General features: G+C 46.3%; 2 protein-coding genes across 2 annotated transcripts in view; one reads left to right on the top strand and one right to left on the bottom strand.

Moving 5' to 3' along the window:
* Positions 1 to 489: 489 nt before the first annotated feature.
* On the top strand, positions 490 to 13246 carry LOC121835037 (zinc finger protein 16-like). The gene is made up of 7 exons (XM_042288949.1): positions 490 to 979; positions 1405 to 1920; positions 2458 to 2748; positions 5608 to 5808; positions 8816 to 9142; positions 10565 to 10844; positions 12860 to 13246. The coding sequence occupies exons 1-7, from the start codon at positions 926 to 928 to the stop codon at positions 13048 to 13050; spliced, it is 1860 nt and encodes a 619-aa protein (XP_042144883.1). The 5' UTR covers positions 490 to 925; the 3' UTR covers positions 13051 to 13246.
* Positions 13247 to 15066: 1820 nt separating this feature from the next.
* LOC121835036 (ATP-dependent RNA helicase DHX8-like) overlaps positions 15067 to 17195 on the bottom strand; it is a 40047-nt gene continuing 37918 nt past the window's right edge. The window contains exon 25 of the mRNA XM_042288948.1: positions 15067 to 15382. Coding sequence (XP_042144882.1) covers positions 15160 to 15382 — 223 coding nt within the window. The 3' untranslated portion in view covers positions 15067 to 15159. The remainder of the gene's footprint in view (positions 15383 to 17195) is intronic.

Below are 17195 nucleotides of genomic sequence, written 5' to 3'. Positions count from 1 at the left end.
TTCTAGCTTCAATCGAACGTCGTAGCCACGATCGCGGCAGTTTCCTTTATCCGGTGTACTAGATTCAATCTGCCTTCCGCAGGACACCCACGCTTCCACTGTCTGCCTTTATTTCACTCAATCCAAGCGCGCAAAGCGCAACGTTCAGTAGGGCGTTACCAAGTGTGCACTTTTTGCTTAGTGTTTTTAATGCTCCCTGTATTAATTTTCCACGCCCTACCGGCCCTACCAGCTCTCCCGTTGAGCTCACCTGCATACTTTCTCTCTTAAAAACATTTATTTTAATTTGGAAGCGACTCTGTAGTGTCAGCTTGGCACAATGCTAGAGGGAAAAAAATTCGAAATTATTGCACGTTAGTCTATGTTTAATGTTCTGCCTTAAAACAAAATGTACTCTTGACATGAAGCGCATATAAGACGCACCCCGAGAACTCAGCGCGTTTTATCATTCAGTGGCGCCTATCGCAGCTAAAACGATCCCATGACGTCACAATTGGGTGAAAATCGTCTAAGCTCGCATCAAGGAACACACTGAAAGCAACCCACCAAAGCGCAGCGCACGCGCAATTATCGAAGACGACCAACACAGCTTTTTTGGCAGCTTCGCAAGTATTTGGTTTGACTCCTACCGCTTTGGCAACTGTTTTAGCTGTCACGTCTGTTGTGACTGTCATAACCGTGGTAATTTTAACGACCTCGGAAAGGCTTTACCGAAACGTCGCGGTTGCAGGGACTACGGCCGTCTTATGCGCTCCTCACGATGTGCTGGTGCTGGCGCTCTGTGACCCGTGTGATCCTTTTCACGGCGAACTGCTGGGCGAATATGAGCTGGGCGGAGACTTTCGGGGCACCAACAGGGCTTCACACGAACAGAAGACGCATCTGTTTCTCCTAGCCCGTCTTCTGGCGACTATGATCAAAAGCCATGCCGACGCTATCTACAGAGGAAGAAAGAGAAAAAAGCGGCAAGATCTTGGAGGTTGTATACGAGCACTTGTTGCTTGGCTTCTGTCAAATCGTATTTTAACGCTTATCACAGAGTTTTGGAGATTACCTATGGTGCAAGCCTAAGACACCAAAGTAACATTTGCGCGGCACCTTAATTCCCGGCTCTCAGTGTGTGCTTCTATCTTTCGCATGCCTTTGATTGTCGAAGCATTGCTGCTATTATAACTACAGCTGGAATTTTTTTTATACATTGTCGCAATGACGTCGTCCTGCCTATTTCACCATAATGATAAATTGTCATAAATACTATCAAGATTTTTTTTTCTAAATGCTAAACATTAATTTTAAATGTTTCCTTTTTTTTTTTTTGCTCATTTGGAAAGCACACTATTAAAGAAGCATCAGGTTGTTTGTAGGCCACTCACGTTACACAAACAAACGTGCACACTTTTGCAGGTATTCGACGATGTCCGGGCATTCCTGTCGGACCAAGTTCTGCGCTCCATTCCGGACGGCATCGAAACATTCTTCCAGGAAAACGGTGTTCCTGGAAAGCTCCAAGAAGACGTCTCGACCACCTGCCTGCGTTACCTAATCCAGGGATCGTTCCTCGACATTCTCACGGCGCGCGAGATACTACAGAAGCACGTGTTGCAGCAAGACGCCATCGGCACGTGCCAGATCTCGGACCCCGAAGAAGTCACCCTGTCCATAGCATTTCAAGACGGCATTCAAGACCCTTGCGGAGATGATGTGGCATCCCACGAAGTTATCAGAACAAACGATGCGGACGATTCGACTGAGCTTCCTGTTAAAGAGGAGGCGTTCAATTTGTCGAGCGACACAACGCTCCTCGTGAATGTTGTGCCGGACCCCAACAACTGCGGCGAGTTCTGCCCGACAGACCTCCAACACGCCTTTCAAGAAGTCAGAGCGGTTGCAGACGATGGTGTGCTTGAACAAGTTGAGGAGGTGCGATTTCTTTTAATATTCTCAACTATGATTCTCACATCTGCACCACACATGCTCGGCACAGCTCCTGTTCGATTTCAAAGCGGAAGAATTCCGACGGCTTTTACAATACTCGCGCAGCAATCTACATTACCGCGTTCACCTTCATGAAGGCATGTTTTGCCTCTGACCTTCTGCTCCTTTTTTTTTTTAACTGTCACCCCAGACACTGACTAGCCACCTGTTCATTTGTAGCCTCGTGTAAAATAGCACAGACCCCGGGTCTGGTTTTCGAGTTTTCATATTCAAGGACAACCATGCAAATCCCAGCATGTTTCATTACAAAGCAAGGCTCATAATATTTTACAGCCTCTACAATAGTCTGTTGAATGGGATAGGGGTTTGTCGTATAAGTTGCCAGGACTGTCGGCATATTTTGCCCCCTGCATGCAATAGATCCAGTTCAAATTCAGTTCCCCACTTAGTGAGCGGTACAATTGAGTATTTGGTTTGTCTTCCTTTAACCGTTCACATACACTTGTTTGGTTTCGTTGGCAGAGCGATAGCAGCTCTGTGCCCCTGCCAGACCCAATGGTCATTGAAATCCACTGCTCCAAACTCGAAGATGCGATGCTCGATTTGCCAGTGGGCATTTCAACAACAGAAGATGGGACAGAGCCCGCTGCGGATGTCCATGATGCAGGAAAGGAAGCAGCGCAGGAGACAGTGGGCCAGAGACGAAAAAGGAACTATGAGCAAGTGACGCCGTTCAAGTACTTTTGTGAGATGTGCTCCTTCAAAACCAAGCGTAACAGTCACTACATCAAGCATATGAAAATACACGAAAAGGTGGGTATTCAGTTTATGTACCAAGAGGCTTCTTTTGTTTACTTCTCCCCCCCCCCCCCCAAGTCCTCTCCTTCCTTCACTCCCTCCCCTCCCCCAAAAATTAACCGAGGATGTGAATCTTTCTATAGGCATCAAGTTCTAATATTTGTCGGGTGTCATAGTTCCCTGCCTTCTATTGTGCTTCCCATTTCTCAACAGGAAGTAGCTAAGAGCCTCATTTAGATGAGAAAGAGGTGCTTGCTACCCTGATGATTCACATCCTCCTCAATTGTGGTGCATTATACATTGTGGTTTGTACTTGATCAAAGAGAAAACATAGAGGATCATACTACTAAATGTCTCCCAATGTTCTGACAACTGGCTCAAATTAACCTGTTATTAGGGTGATGTGCAGAGGCAGCCTCGGCATTTTTCCGCTCAGACAGCCCTTAACAGTGCCGCCCCCTGCTCTTTGTCCCCCCTCCCTGCAACTCCCAACCCCCATAGTCAGTGACCGTGGGGAGTGGGCCGCAAAGGAGCTAAGTTTGGACTTCAAAAGTTTCAGGAGTAACCAGATTTGGAGCTAGAATTCCCAAAGTAGCTGATAGATTTTAAAAAAAGAAAGAGGCAGTTAATTTTGGGGCGGCCACAAATTGGCCGCCTCCAAATTGGACGCCCCCGGAGCTTCTGCTGCATTAGGCAGCTGCACACTTTACCTATTGGTAAGTCTGTCCTGGTGATGTGCCTGCCTACTGGGGGTTTATGATGTCGTTGATTGCTTGGCACACAAATGCGCTTGCCCGACGTGTCGCCGTTCAATATGCAGGGTGTTGTGAATCGAGGAACTCAATGTTACATGAGGCAAAAAAAGCGGCACCTGCACGTAACAAGCTCATATTTTCACCCAAGACATGTTTTAAGCGCGAGACACATGGACGGCAGAATCCTCCGATCCGACAGTCCGAACGCCGCTCCGGATCGTCGCACGCGACAGTTTGAGACACACATTTCCGTCTTTGCATGCGACACGACGATCCGTTCGGCTCCGCCTAAGCAAGCGCTCCAGCAGAGGTCCGCGTTCCTATACACCTTTCCAAAAAACACTCGACCCCAGGGGCAACAGACCGTTTTCGAGCCCAGTCACTGAGTTTGAGGCTAGACTCTCACCGGCGTCCCTCCTAACCCTAACCGAGTGGACTGTGATTTCAATAGGTGCAGCCTGCGTAGGCGCAGTTTCAAACGCTGCTGGCGGCTAAATTCTCGTCTTTTCCTGCTATATTTTGTGTTTCATGGTACATGTATGTTCCCGAGGACATTTAGAAAGCATTGTGCCACATTTGAAAAAACAAAAAAAAGCAAAAAAAAAGCTGTAAACTATTTTTGTTAGGTACGCGCGCGACAGAACGAATGCGACTGGAATGTATAGTTCTACGTAGTTATTTGTTTTTTTCTTACGATAAGTTTTGACGGCGCCGCGGTATTCGCCGCATGTGAAACGACAAAGCGCTTTGCTGTCAAAAATAAATTGCAACAGAAGAGGGCCGAAAGTCATGCATTTTTCACGCTCACAAATAACGTGTTTACTGATGGACAGGACACGGACATACTATTGAGGAAGTGTTAACATTCAAACAATATATCGTACGTACCACTCGATGCAGCATTATCCGAAAAATATTTATTTGAGAAAGATCTCAAATAACACAGTCACAGTCGACAACAGTCACATCTTGACGATTGGACGGAATCCGAGATGACTTCGTTTTGGGGCGCGTTTTGGGGGAGAGCTTCGTTTTTTCACAACCGCACCAAGGCAAAGAAACAAACGCGACTGACCCGTTTCTCACACCAACCCGGACAACTATTTTTGGAGATGATTATCTCTGGGAGGGGGGAGAACAATGTTCGCAAAATCGCGTCAAGGGTCGTTCAACGTCCTTCACCTCCTTCGTTTCCCGTGAATGTCGAGCAGAAAAGCTTGAATGGCAAGCACTTGCCAGCCTTATTTCTCACTATGGAAGATAACACAAAAAGGGTACGCAGCACGCATAAAAAAAATGAAGAGGAAACTTTCAAGAGGGGCGAGAAAACGTTGAATGCAAAACCGCAAAAACGTAGGTAGAGAACCGCGCTGAGCGGGTCTTCACAGACCCAGAGAGTGGCAGAAAATTTCTAGCTGATAGAGGGCATTAGAGTCGCACCAGCCGCATCAGCATCAGCAACATGGCGGCGGCTTAGGAGCGTTTTTTGGAAAGATGTATACAGGGCAGATCTCTGGTACCAGATTGACGGTTCAGCTCGCACGAGCAAAATTAGGAGCTCGTTCTCGCTAGCGCGTGCATTCTTTGCTGGGGCCATCTTTCTCGAATGAATCAGCGGGATTCACGCGTCCGGCTTCCTGCTGCCCAAGTCAGTCCCGTTTTCTTGTTCGTCCCGCCAGACCCAGTGCACCATCATGACGTTCGCGCTAGCTGTGCTGTCATTGACTGGACGCTTTCGACATCCGTCCGCCATGCGAAACTATCTGGCGCGTTGGACGCACGTCGGATCGCCGATCCGACGTCTGAAGCGATCAAACTTTTCGGATCAGGCAGTCGTACTGTCGGATCGGACGTCGGATCGGATAGATTTTTCGCGCATGTGTCTCGCGCTTTAGTGGTGGATTTGACCTCGCAAAATTTCCAGAAGTGGCTTCAGTTCTGCGAGAAACTAGAACCTCCTTGACACATTCAAAGATAGGTCCTGATGCAGACGACCGAGTCGCGCGAGAGTCATGCTTGTGCGCCATCTCTCGACAGGCACAACAAGCGGACGGTCGAAAGCGGACAAAGGTCACTTCGTCGTCTGCTCACGACCGATTGCCGCTTTTTGAGAGCGCAGGTGAAAACGCTGCACAACTGCGACAAGTGTGCCTTCACAACGCTTCGCCTGGGTCATCTGAGGAGGCACGAGGCTACGCACAGCAACCTGCTGCACCACTGCAGCCACTGCAGCTATGCCACTGACGACCAGAAGCTGCTGCTACGGCACAACCGCATGCGGCACTACTGTGTCAAGCGTCCCCGAGTCGCCCCCGCAAAGGTACCGCCGCGGTCCTTAGATAGACTACTTACTTACAGAAACTTTGGCAATGCCTACCTTGTTAATGTTTGTCATTACAAGTGGCTCAAACCCATGTAGAAATGAAAGAAAGTTAGAAAATATTCAAAAATCTTGATAATTCGTTTAGAAGCCTATCCAAACAAGACACTTCAGAAATTGTGAGGTGACACAACTCCAACATAAGTTGTGCGGTGGTCCACTTCTGACCTTTTTTTGCTAAGGGTAAAGTTCCCTTCATCAAAGTTTGCTTGTGTCCTCGACAGGGGCCTTGAGCATGCTGAACATGTGGGTCTGGACAGCCACTCACAGGCTCTGTTGGCTGTCGGTCAATCGCTCAAGTTACCCAAGTCACCCGCTGCTCTTCAAAGTCCCGAAAACGGGAAAGGAAAGGACTGTTGTTCGAGATTTTACCCAAATAGTAATTACTCCGGTGGGTTGTGTCGCAAGATAACACAGATAGAGCGGTGCTGGACGCAGGTAGGTTCTCGAACGCAGAGGTACATAACCCTTGCTCTGGTGTAAGATCGAGTAAATTTTGGAAAACGGCCAAGGATATGAGGGCCCAGCACAACAGATGGACAGCATTGGCAGGCGCAGTGCGAGCATTGAGGTCCCCTAAAAGTGGAGGAAGCAAGGAGAAAAGTTGTGACGTTTGCTTGGTGGTGTTCAATCGGACACCGAACTGCCGGATTTCAACCGCTTCGACTTGCACGACTTTTGATGGAGTTGTGTTGCCTCACGATTTCTGAAGTGTCCTATTTGGGCAGCCCTTAAGCAGATGTTGCATCCTGTACGTGGCATTTCAACTGTTCTGAAATAATGTGACTCCTAGGTCTCAAGTATAGATAGCGTTTCCAATCGTCCGTCCTTTCAACGGGTCTTTGGGGATTTATTGAAAAGTAGACGCATCTGGCGACTTTCCTCCCATTGGCTTCTCTGAACCCAGGTTCATCCGGCAGGTTCTCCTAGTGATCTGATTGGTCGACTCTTAATGTTGGCAGGACGTCTGTGGTGCTTCAATCGGTCCCTAAGAAATCTTTCCCAGTGTGACAAAAATATTCTAGACCATGTTATCGCCTCCCTTGCCAACAACTTTATCCTTTTACACGGTACCCTAAACATGAGACATGCTATCTTGGAATCGTCGAGCTGAAGAAATATAGTAAAAAATAAAAGGAAAACTTTTGCCACCAGTGAACACTTTTGACCCTGAATGTGTCACCGGAAATCCGCAATGACGTTGCAGGAGCATTATATTATTTTCTGAGAAAAAAAAGCATTGTTCAGTTCACCACTGTCAGCTACTGTTTCATGGTTTCTTCAAGTAAGGCATACCCTGTATTGCTAAACCTAGCTTCAAGGGACAAAAAAAAGAAAGAAGCAACACTACGATATATTCTTTATATATTTCATTTACTCTGTGTGCATTCAAATTAAGTCTTCCTTTGTCCCTTGGAGCTACGTTTATGGGAAATTTTCCTTTATTCGGCATTGCAGGGCATACCCCGTGTTAATGCCAGTTCATTTCTGTGTAATGTCCAAGTTTGTTGTCGGTAGCGTTTTCGGTTTCCGGGGTTTATTTCTTGCTCAATCGAGTGTTTATTTTCCCAGAGTTACATTGACATTTATCGGTGCTTATTTGACATGTGCTCAACTCTAGCATGCGAGATTGGTTAAACATATATATACGTAGGCTCGCAATAATTCAAACTCGGATATTTCATTCTTCTGGTTAACTCAAACAAATTTCAAAATTTTGGTTGTCTTGCTACGTTTTTAATGTATGTATTCATAAGCCGCTTAATTCGAATGGCGTTTTCGTGTACTTCATACTTTTTGTTCTCGCGGCCCCATTGAGTGTGCTTCTTCCCGAGCTCCGGTGCACTGCAGAGAGGCAACACCCGTGGAGCTTGCTTTTGCAGGTGTTGCTTCTCTGCAGTGCACCGGTGCTCGGTGAGAAGTGCTCTCAAGGGGCTCAAGCAGGGTGCGCACAAGCTATGAAAACGGGCACCACGCGTAAATTTCCATAGCAACTCGCGCGGATGCTATGTCGTGGCGGCATGGCACAGGTCCATGTCGCTGCGTCCATGCAAGTTGCCGTGTAAACTGCCGCACGGTGCACCTGCTTAATGGTTCACATGAGACAACTTCTTGGCCTGATGAACAAATCTAATTTCGGTTTGAGTTGTCATGTGCTGTCTAAGCAGCCCACGATAAACAACATTTTTCAGGGATAAATAAACTGACGTCATACCTTTCGCAGATGTTTCATGTATGGCATATCTGCTTGTGATCAGTAGGCCTAGTGATCAGTAGGCCTATGTAAAGGAAATCATCAAATATGTGCTTTGTATGTGTAGCCAATCATATGGTAAATCATTATTCTATCTTGCATCATATTTAGATGAATTTCTGATAATTCAAACAATATTCATGACCTCCTGGAGTTTGAATTAATGAGAGTCTACTGTAAGTAAAGAAGCAGCGGCACACAATGGCGAGTCGGTGTTCAGCTGTACGAGCATGACAAAGGTTTCTTCAACGACCCGAGCCTTTCTGGTCACATATTCGCGAAAAAAAAGTGTATCGTGGCAAGCGGTCTACATCCCCGTTAACCGAGATATCAAGAATGAAATTATCGGGAAAAATACTCAGATTTCCCGCATCAACTTTTTTTTACCAATGCGTCGAGAAATTGTGGCGTCCATTTGTCCGTGTTTTTCAGTGACAAGTACTGTCAGGGTTTATTTTTTCTTCTGGTTCGGTGTTTTCTCACATTAATTTTTGGCATCGGTAATAAACTTGGTTTTTATGGGGCTTTTGTCGAACAAAACAGGGCATGGGCTTTCAAATCCTCCAAGGAAGAAGCGCGTGACCCAGATGCGTGGAAAACATCCCAGTACTGATGACAGAAGGAAACGAAACACAAAGCGCGTGATGTCGTGCACCGCGCTCACACTCATGACGACCTCGCCCCCCGTCCCAGCCGATGGAGTGCCCCCACTGCAGCTACCGCACCACGCGGCCCCTCCTCTTGGCGAGACACCGGCAGCGGCACTCCGGCGACAGTGCCACCGCGCAGGGGCCCCTCCACCAGTGCGCCCAGTGCGGCTACCAGACGCACCGCAAGGAGCACCTGGTGCGCCACCGCACCAACGTGCACGGCGGCGCCCGGCCGTTCCTCTGTCATCGGTGCGGCAAGGCGTTCAAGCGGGCCGACGCACTGCGCCAGCACCACCTCACCCACGGCACCAATTCGCAGGAGGCCGATGGCATGCCCAGGGCTTCCTTTCCCTGTACGCAGTGCCACAAGGTGAGTACGCCAGGAGGGCAGGAGGAACTGCCTGTTTCTTTGTCATGTGACAGAGATGCTAGAAATTTGTTGCATATTTCACAATATGTTTATTGTGAACATATTTCTAAATATGCTCATTGTGAAACAGTGCAGTGACACTCTCGCTACTAAGCATCGAGTCAAGAAGTTTCGCTAAATGTTAATGTCGTTGGTATTATCTACGTAGCTCTAATAAGGTAGTTGGGCTTTCTACACTTTGAGCATATGTAGCTTATATCCTGCACCTTTGATGTATCAAAGCAGAGTCTAGTTTTCTTTTTCTGTGTTCTGGAGAGACCCCTGGGTGAGTACTCTTTTAATGAAATTAACTTTAAGTTTTTTGAGGCGGTTCAGTGCGGTTTGGCTCCGAAGTTTAATCGGAGCTATGGACAAACATTGCAGCACTGACAAATTTTTCGTGGCACTGCGTAAAAGGGAGAGGAGTAAAGGGTGCACTAACACTCTTATCTCTCTCCCCTCACGAGCGGGGACTGCGTCTTAGAATAGGAAAACAATTTGTTTTCCACGTGCCACACTGCGTATCATTTTGATAGCGAGTGCCGTTCATTGAAAACCCCGTCAAGTGCTATCGCACTTTCATTGTATGTTTGTTCTTATTCGGACGCCATGTTTGAATGTCTAAGCCAGGCGACTATTTTTTTTTTTAACCCTTTATTGACAAAACATACAAAAATTATTTAAGACATTTATTTTTTAAGATGTTAATTTTTAACAAGATCAAATAAAAGAACAGAGCTGAAATAAAAAGAAATCGTAAGGTAAACTTGCAAGTTATAGTTTGTTGCCTGTGGGCAGCACCAGGCAAAAGTCCGAAGGTGGCTCTCTTGCGTAACCTGTATGGGTCCCTATAAAATGTCATTAATATCTGCGCATACGATAGCCTCGAGTAAAACGATCACCTATCGTAAAATATTAGTGGCCAAGCAAAAACACTTACCCTAAAATACTGCACATCCGCCCATTCTGCACTAAGCACCCACCCCAAATTTGTAAGATCTGAGAAAATATGTACAGTACATTTATATGTAACATTGGTGACAAAACAAGCACCCCCCCCCCCCCCCCCCCCCCCCCATTTTTTCGTGGTTATCTCTAAATTATGAGTGGGCGCTTGCCCGGCACTTTTACGGTATTCATATTTTTTGCTGTTCCGCCATTTTCGGTTGCGGCGTATTTGGCCACCAAACCTTTTTTCTCATCGACTATTTGCGTACCTCTTCACTGAAGGCACCATAGTTTCAATCTTCAAGACTGTTGCCAGACCACTAGATTGCAAAAACACGATAAAGCTGAAACTATTAAACAAAAAAAATTATGTGGTTTGTTGCAAAAGCTTGAAAAACAAAGGACTAAGACAGTTCCTCCATTCCTCCGGCACAGGAGTTCCGAACGCACTCGCACCTGACGGAGCACAAGGCCATCCACTCGACGGCACGCCCCTTCCTGTGCGAGATCTGCGGGTCGGCCTTCAAGACGCGCTCGGTGCAGCGCAAGCACGTGCAGTCGGTGCACCGCAACCCCCGGGCCTTCTGCTGCGCGTGCTGTGGCAAGAAGTTCAACACCCAGTACGCCCTCAAGCGCCACCAGAAGCTGCACTCTTCTCATGGCGTGGAGGAAGAGGACGCGCCGGTCACCGAGGCAGCTGCCCCGCCATTCTCAGGTGCTGCCCACATTTTCAAACAGAATAAAGGAACCGAAAGATTGTATTCGCCGACGGGATAAAAAACGGCAAGGCGTCTCTTTCGGGCGTTCCTGGCCTCTGGGAGGCGCTCGTCGTCTTTCACCATGCTTGCACGCTCAAGACACTCACGAGACGCCCAAGCGTTATCGAAGGACGACCAAAGCTTTTTCCTGCCGTGCTCGTCCTATCGGCGACTACGGTGCAACGAAGAATATTCCTCGTTGCATACACACGCCGGTCGAGAAGCAAGGCACAGAAAGCGTGTCCTTCCTTTTATTTACCCTTGATGGAAATTGAACGCAGCAACACGTTTGCACGTCTTTAGTTGCCCTACCTAAACTTTCGGGTTCGTTATTGGTTAGACGCGACTTACATTGGCATCAACTATCTTGTGCTAAGTTGTCGAGGTCAGTGTTGCTTCCCAAGTGCTGCAGTCTGACACTGCTGCAAGAGTGTGCGACTTTGTCTCGCATCTCGTTCGCATGCGTACTGCGGAAGCTGTGGTTAGCCTTAACAACGAAGAGCAGAATAGCTGACGCCGAATATTGTGCGATCTTAACACTACTGTAGTTGGCCCGGTTAAAAATAGGGGGCGCGGGAATACTGCTTGAATTGAATAGCATCGGCATCACCCCTAGCTTGGACGCCGCGAAGAGAGCCAGTGTGCCATGAGATTCGCTATCACTGTGAAGGCTATGAATGATGCAGCACGATTCATTTCAAACCACTATTCGCCCACCTAGTAATGTGATTGGTTCGAGTCATGTTGTAGCATTTCTTGTAGCAGCCAAAAGTTCATTTTGGAGCAGCAATAAGAAGTTTTAGAGCATTCGAGCATGCTTCAGTTTCATTCGTACCACAGCAAAGATTATAATGTGTTGCCCAACTAAAAGGCAATGCCTACTTTGCCTTCTCAGTTATGTGCAGCCTTTCATTAGCATCAATTGCAGAGGAGAGGCGATTCCCTCAAATACAAAAGTAGCTGTTTACTTGCGTGTAGAAGCACCGGACACGGTAACAAGATGACCGATGAAAGACAGTACAAACTGGTGTGAACGGGTATTTTGGGTATGGAATCTAACTGAAATAGAGTTGGAATACAAAACTTTTGAGCACCTAAAGTTCTGATAAAAATGCAATTCTTTATTCACATAAAGAAAAGACAAAGCTTTTTTCATTTGATTATGGACGTCAGTTGCATTTATATGTAGGACTTTATAACAAAACTTGGCGTACGAGCGATTAATACGCCTTCTTAAAAACAATCTTGCTAAAATTGTCAGCGCTTTTTCCAAGCTTCCGTTCACTGCTCCTGTTCATTTAGTTTGAATAGACTCCCACTTATATTAAAGCGATAATTAAACAAAAGAGTTGGCATAAATAATAAGCCTACAGAAGAGCCCATATAAATCGCCTTGAAATACCAAAGTATCCTTGTAGAATCTCAAACTGGAAAAGGATACCGCTAGGATATTGCAGACTATCATATTACATAAAAGCCTAAGTTTTATTCAGATATTTTCACGTCTCACTCCGGAGGATAGTGTTCCCCATAGCATGCGGGTGCGCTGCTGCACCAGCGCGCAGTGAGAGAGAAACTTGCTAACCTGCCAGAACAGACCACGAACATGAGAATTATTGCGAAACTTCCCGAGTGCTGCCAGGGTTTGATACGAAATCAAATCGAATAGTATGTTATATGCAAGGCAATACATATTCGCAAGTTCTGAAAATTTGCCTTTCGCAACTATCCGTCCGGGTAATGGAGCCTCAGCTATTATATGCTTCGAGTATTATTAAAACTAAATCAAGTTTTAGTGCAATGTTGGTGCAAATTCCTCGCAATTCTGGTCAAATGTAGCAGGATGTAGCAGGGTATGCACCTCGGCGCGCATGGCGCGGCAATCGCATCACTGCACGCCCCTGGGCCCTGATTAGGAACACTGTGCTTACCGAAACACGGAGAGTGACTGGCGACCTCCACCTGCCAACAGACGTCCTCGACTGTGGTGCGTCGGTGGTGAGCGGAGCGCCAGCGGCAGAGGTCGCCTGCTTGGAGCGGGTGATCACCACGGTACCAGTGCAAGATTCGTGCGACGTGATCAGCCACATCTCTTCGACCATGCTGCAGCCTGTGGAGACGGCCACGCTGCTCTACCTCACCAACACCCTGCCCCCCTTCTGACTGAGGCATTCGTGAAACCGAGGGGAAGAAAACTCCCAGGCTGCTAGTCCTACCGGCTCTCGTGCGGCCTGGACCACACAAGCTGCGAGTATACCGCATTTGCTGGAATATAGTCCGCAGATTGTACGGGATGTTTAGAAGCCAATATTATATGTGGTGTGGATTATCCGTAGGTGCGAGCTAACGAGGATTTGTTGTTTAAAGGGAAGCTACGGAGCTTCTTGGAAAAAATGAGTTAGAAGTGAATTCTAGTGTATTCTTACCTCGTGAACCCGAATACCAAAACCATTTGCCCCGCAAGTATTGTTAAACGCGAGAAAAACGCGAAAGACAGTCGCTGTCCGTGACGTCATCGACGGATCTTTTGGCTTGACAAGGCTAGGGAGGCGGGGCTTCAGCCCTAATTTCAAATTGCTCTTATGGCTCTCCGGCGCGTCGCATTGAAATATAATTGTGATATCTGTTATTCTGAAGGTCAAATGAACGCAATACAAGCGTTTTTTCTCAAATGTAGAAGTGCCCCATCTTCCCTTTAAGGTTAAGATTACCCAGTGCGATAGTTGGGATCACTTTTCCACGCTCGGCGTTAGTCTGCAACGAAAGGTAGATCTGTCAGTGCATCTCGCCCTTGTGGATGGCACGCATTCCGTTACATATATATTTTTTAATATTCAGGATGGAATGCTCTTCCTTGTTAGACTAACACATGGGGCTTTCTTAACCCATGTTAAACATGGATGAAGGTTGCGCTTATTCTGGGCTGTGCACTCGGTGTGGACGGCCTAAGAGAAACACTTTTTTCACCCGAAATTGGGTATGCACTGACTGCAGACTATATTCCAGAAAATATGGCATTAAATCTCCCACATTATTTTTGAAGTAAGGGTGGTTTGTGCATGGGACCAACAATAAAGATTCCTGTTGACATTTATTGAACGATAAGTTTGTGCCTACATTTATGAGTATTCATTGGAGTGTGAAGGTATGAGGTTATGCTCTCAAGCTGCAGTCAACAGTTGAGGCTAGATGTAATAATGTGAGAAGTTGACTCGTGCCATTTTCTGTAGGCAGTTCTGTTTGCTCAGATGAAAGTTATACCAGTAGTGTATTGAGGTCAGTTTCTACAAAGCTCATCAGGTAATCGAACCACTAACTTTTGCGTGCATTGGCAAGACTAGTGGTATAGCAGATGCCTTTGGGAGCTCTACTTTCGAATTTGTCTATTGCTATTGCATGTAACCTTGCATTTTAAAATTGGGTTTAAATGGACAATTCCAGATCCACCGTTTCAGCCTCTGCATGGGAGTGCTATGTGAAGCTTCAGTAGAATACACTTTCTCCTTTCCACAACAGACAAAGCCATTTCGTGCTCAGAAAAGGTTCTATTTACAACACTGATCAGTGGAAAGATTGTACAGGTGGTCCTCACAAAAACCAATTAGTCCACTAAGGTTCAGCTTTAGAGAGAAGGGTCGAGTGCACTGCCATTTCAAGTTAACATTTTTCACATCAACGTTGCATACATACTTATGTACAAACATATGATTCTTAAGATGCATATACACATGCTAATAAAATTATAACCTTAAAAAAAAATATGATGCATAATGCAGAGAGAATAACTGTACAAAAAGAAAATGTAAAAGTATGAAATAATTTTTTTGGATCAAGACATAGCATACTTCAGAAACTTACGGACCTTTTTTGAAAGTCTGCCGGCTATCTAAAGCTCTGAAAAATCTGGGAAATGGCAGCCACAATAGTCATTGACAAATTTACAACTGTGCAGATCATAATCCACGTGTAGCATTAGACTTATAAGTCGTTAGACGCAAAGGGTTTTAGACCTACAAGACATGGTGTCGGCTGTTCTGCCATTATCCACATGTGCAGTTCTCTAAACGATGAAGGTGTATATTTTTAAGAATTTCAGAATTCCGTAATCTTTTCATCGCCTTGCTCCAAAGAAACTTCTGTACGGTGAAACAGGAAAAAAATGGATGTATAGAAAAGAATGTTCCAGAAACACTTGCTGGTCCGTGGCACTTCTTGAACACAACTGCTGCACTTCCGGAATCTTGCGAATGTTGTTCGACTAGTGTGATGATTTCAGTTCCTGCGCCTGCGGACGCGCGAGATTCGCCAGGCGTTGGGCTCTTCGTATTTGTTGTACAAGGGCTCCAGCCGGAGCTGCTTCTTGTGCTTGCTCAGCTTGGTGGGGTCGGCAAACTTGAAGAAGGACGCCGCAAACTCCACCAGCCACTTGGGGTCGATGGTGGTCACCTCCCGCATGTACTCCTTGGTTGTCAGGACCAGCTCGTAATAGACCACCCTAGAAAGTCGGAAACCTCTTCAATGTTGACAGCATTGCCAAGTGCACTACAACAGTTGGGCACAAAACTTGCACCGAAGTACCATGGGATCCCGAGTTCAATGCCCACCCCTGCCCGTCTTTGGTCTGGATGAGCCTCGTACCGGCATGCAGTCAGTCGTGTGTCATGATTGTATCACCACTGCATGATGCACATTAAAGACTCGACCAGCAGTAGTACTGCACTGGCTAAGTTTCTCATCTACAGCAGACAACAGACACACATTCAGGCTGACTAACTTCCCACAGTTTACACAATTACTTCTAAGTGTGCAACACTATGTATAAGTGTGTCTTCCTGAAGCAACCGGAAGTACTGAAACTAAACGCTCATCAACCACGTTAACCACCTGTTTGAACAAAGTTCAATCAACTGGACTACACCCATCCTTGTGCTCACGTCGGTTCGCCAAAAAATTTTGGAGACAGAGTTTTCACAATGCATTCTTTTCACTGCAGAAGTGCCGAAAGTCTGGAAAGAAGGCACACATCTAGTATTCCGTGCTTCGCTCTACACATAGTGTAATTAATTGTCCTGTGCGCATGTTTAGACAGCGGTAAGCTTGTCGGCTCTTATGGGAATCTGGTGTCTGTTGTACGTGAGAAATCTAGCCAGTGCAGTACCACCACTAGCCCAAGGTCTTAAAAGGAGTACCTGCAGCAATTTTTCGAGCTACCCCAACTAATTATACCTCATTTTGGAATCACTGGCCTTTACCATTTCCAGTATGCTATTCTGTATCGCGAAATTTAAAGTACAGTCGAACACGGATATATCGAATTCAAACGGGATCGTAAAATAGTTTGATATATCGATAATTTGATATACAAAATACATGTGAACTTAAGCTCCAGTTGAAATTTCCACGCGTCTCTGCTAATATCGAAGGCCGCAACAAACGGAATCTCCGTAGTCCCCGATTTGCCTAAAAGCTTGCTAGACACACCAACAAACATCGCTGAACTAGTAACCCAAATATTTGGACAAAATAACTTTTTTTCGTGCAGTTACAGAATTTACAATTTTGGACCTCATCAAGTTTTCAAAATAAAAAGCTATACGGGCAACATTGAAAAAGTGACGTCATGGTAGGGTAGGAGTTCACTTTTTGGGCTGTAGACTTTGTTCACATCTGATTACAAACAGTTTCATGGTGTCAAATGAATGCTTTGGAAGGTCGCTCCAGCTCCCGCGCAGCAGCACGATACAAATGCTCGGCATAGTTCATATTTAGACTGCCCGCTCGAACCGCAATCCAGCCCAACCGTGACGTCAGGGCAATGAAAAGCGCGGGTATATTCGAATCTTCGTTTTGGCGTCGTTTTCATTTGCCGGTTTCACAATAACTATTCTGAATTTCGCGATACTAAATAGCATACCGAAAAGAGTAACGGACGGCGATTTCGAATATATGGTTAGTTGGGATTGCTCAAAATATCGCCGGAGTTCCCCTTTAAGCTACTGCTTCAAACAGAACAAGGCTTTGTATGTACACTGAAATCCACATACCCAAAAACTGGTTACGAAATTTGGTTCTAAATTCGACCCAATGCTTTTAGATTCTCTAAAAACATTGACTCGAGCGGTCTGTACTGCTGTCTACATGTTTTCCTCCGATGGAGTGGCGATGTACAGCGGACTAGACTCGAAACCTTCTCCTATTTGTGGCTTGCGCGCCGTTCATTCGGGGGAAGGGCAGGGTGCCTCAGAGAAACTCCATTCACCCGCAGAAGCAATTCGCCCTCAGCCGTTTGCTTCTGCGCGATTCTTCTG

Source organism: Ixodes scapularis, unplaced genomic scaffold, assembly GCF_016920785.2.
Source record: "Ixodes scapularis isolate PalLabHiFi unplaced genomic scaffold, ASM1692078v2 PGA_scaffold11__112_contigs__length_91849675, whole genome shotgun sequence".
NCBI classification, from domain to species: Eukaryota; Metazoa; Arthropoda; class Arachnida; order Ixodida; family Ixodidae; genus Ixodes; species Ixodes scapularis.
Note: the sequence above shows the minus strand (reverse complement) of the source record. Positions and strands in the feature narration are given on the sequence as shown.

Coding starts and splice junctions, on each gene's coding strand:
- LOC121835037 (XM_042288949.1), top strand. CDS start 926: ATGCCGACGCTATCTACAGAGGAAGAAAGAGAAAAAAGCGGCAAGATC. Junction 9,143..10,564: donor CCTGTACGCAGTGCCACAAG/GTGAGTACGCCA, acceptor CCTCCGGCACAG/GAGTTCCGAACGCACTCGCA. Junction 10,845..12,859: donor AGCTGCCCCGCCATTCTCAG/GTGCTGCCCACA, acceptor ACCTGCCAACAG/ACGTCCTCGACTGTGGTGCG.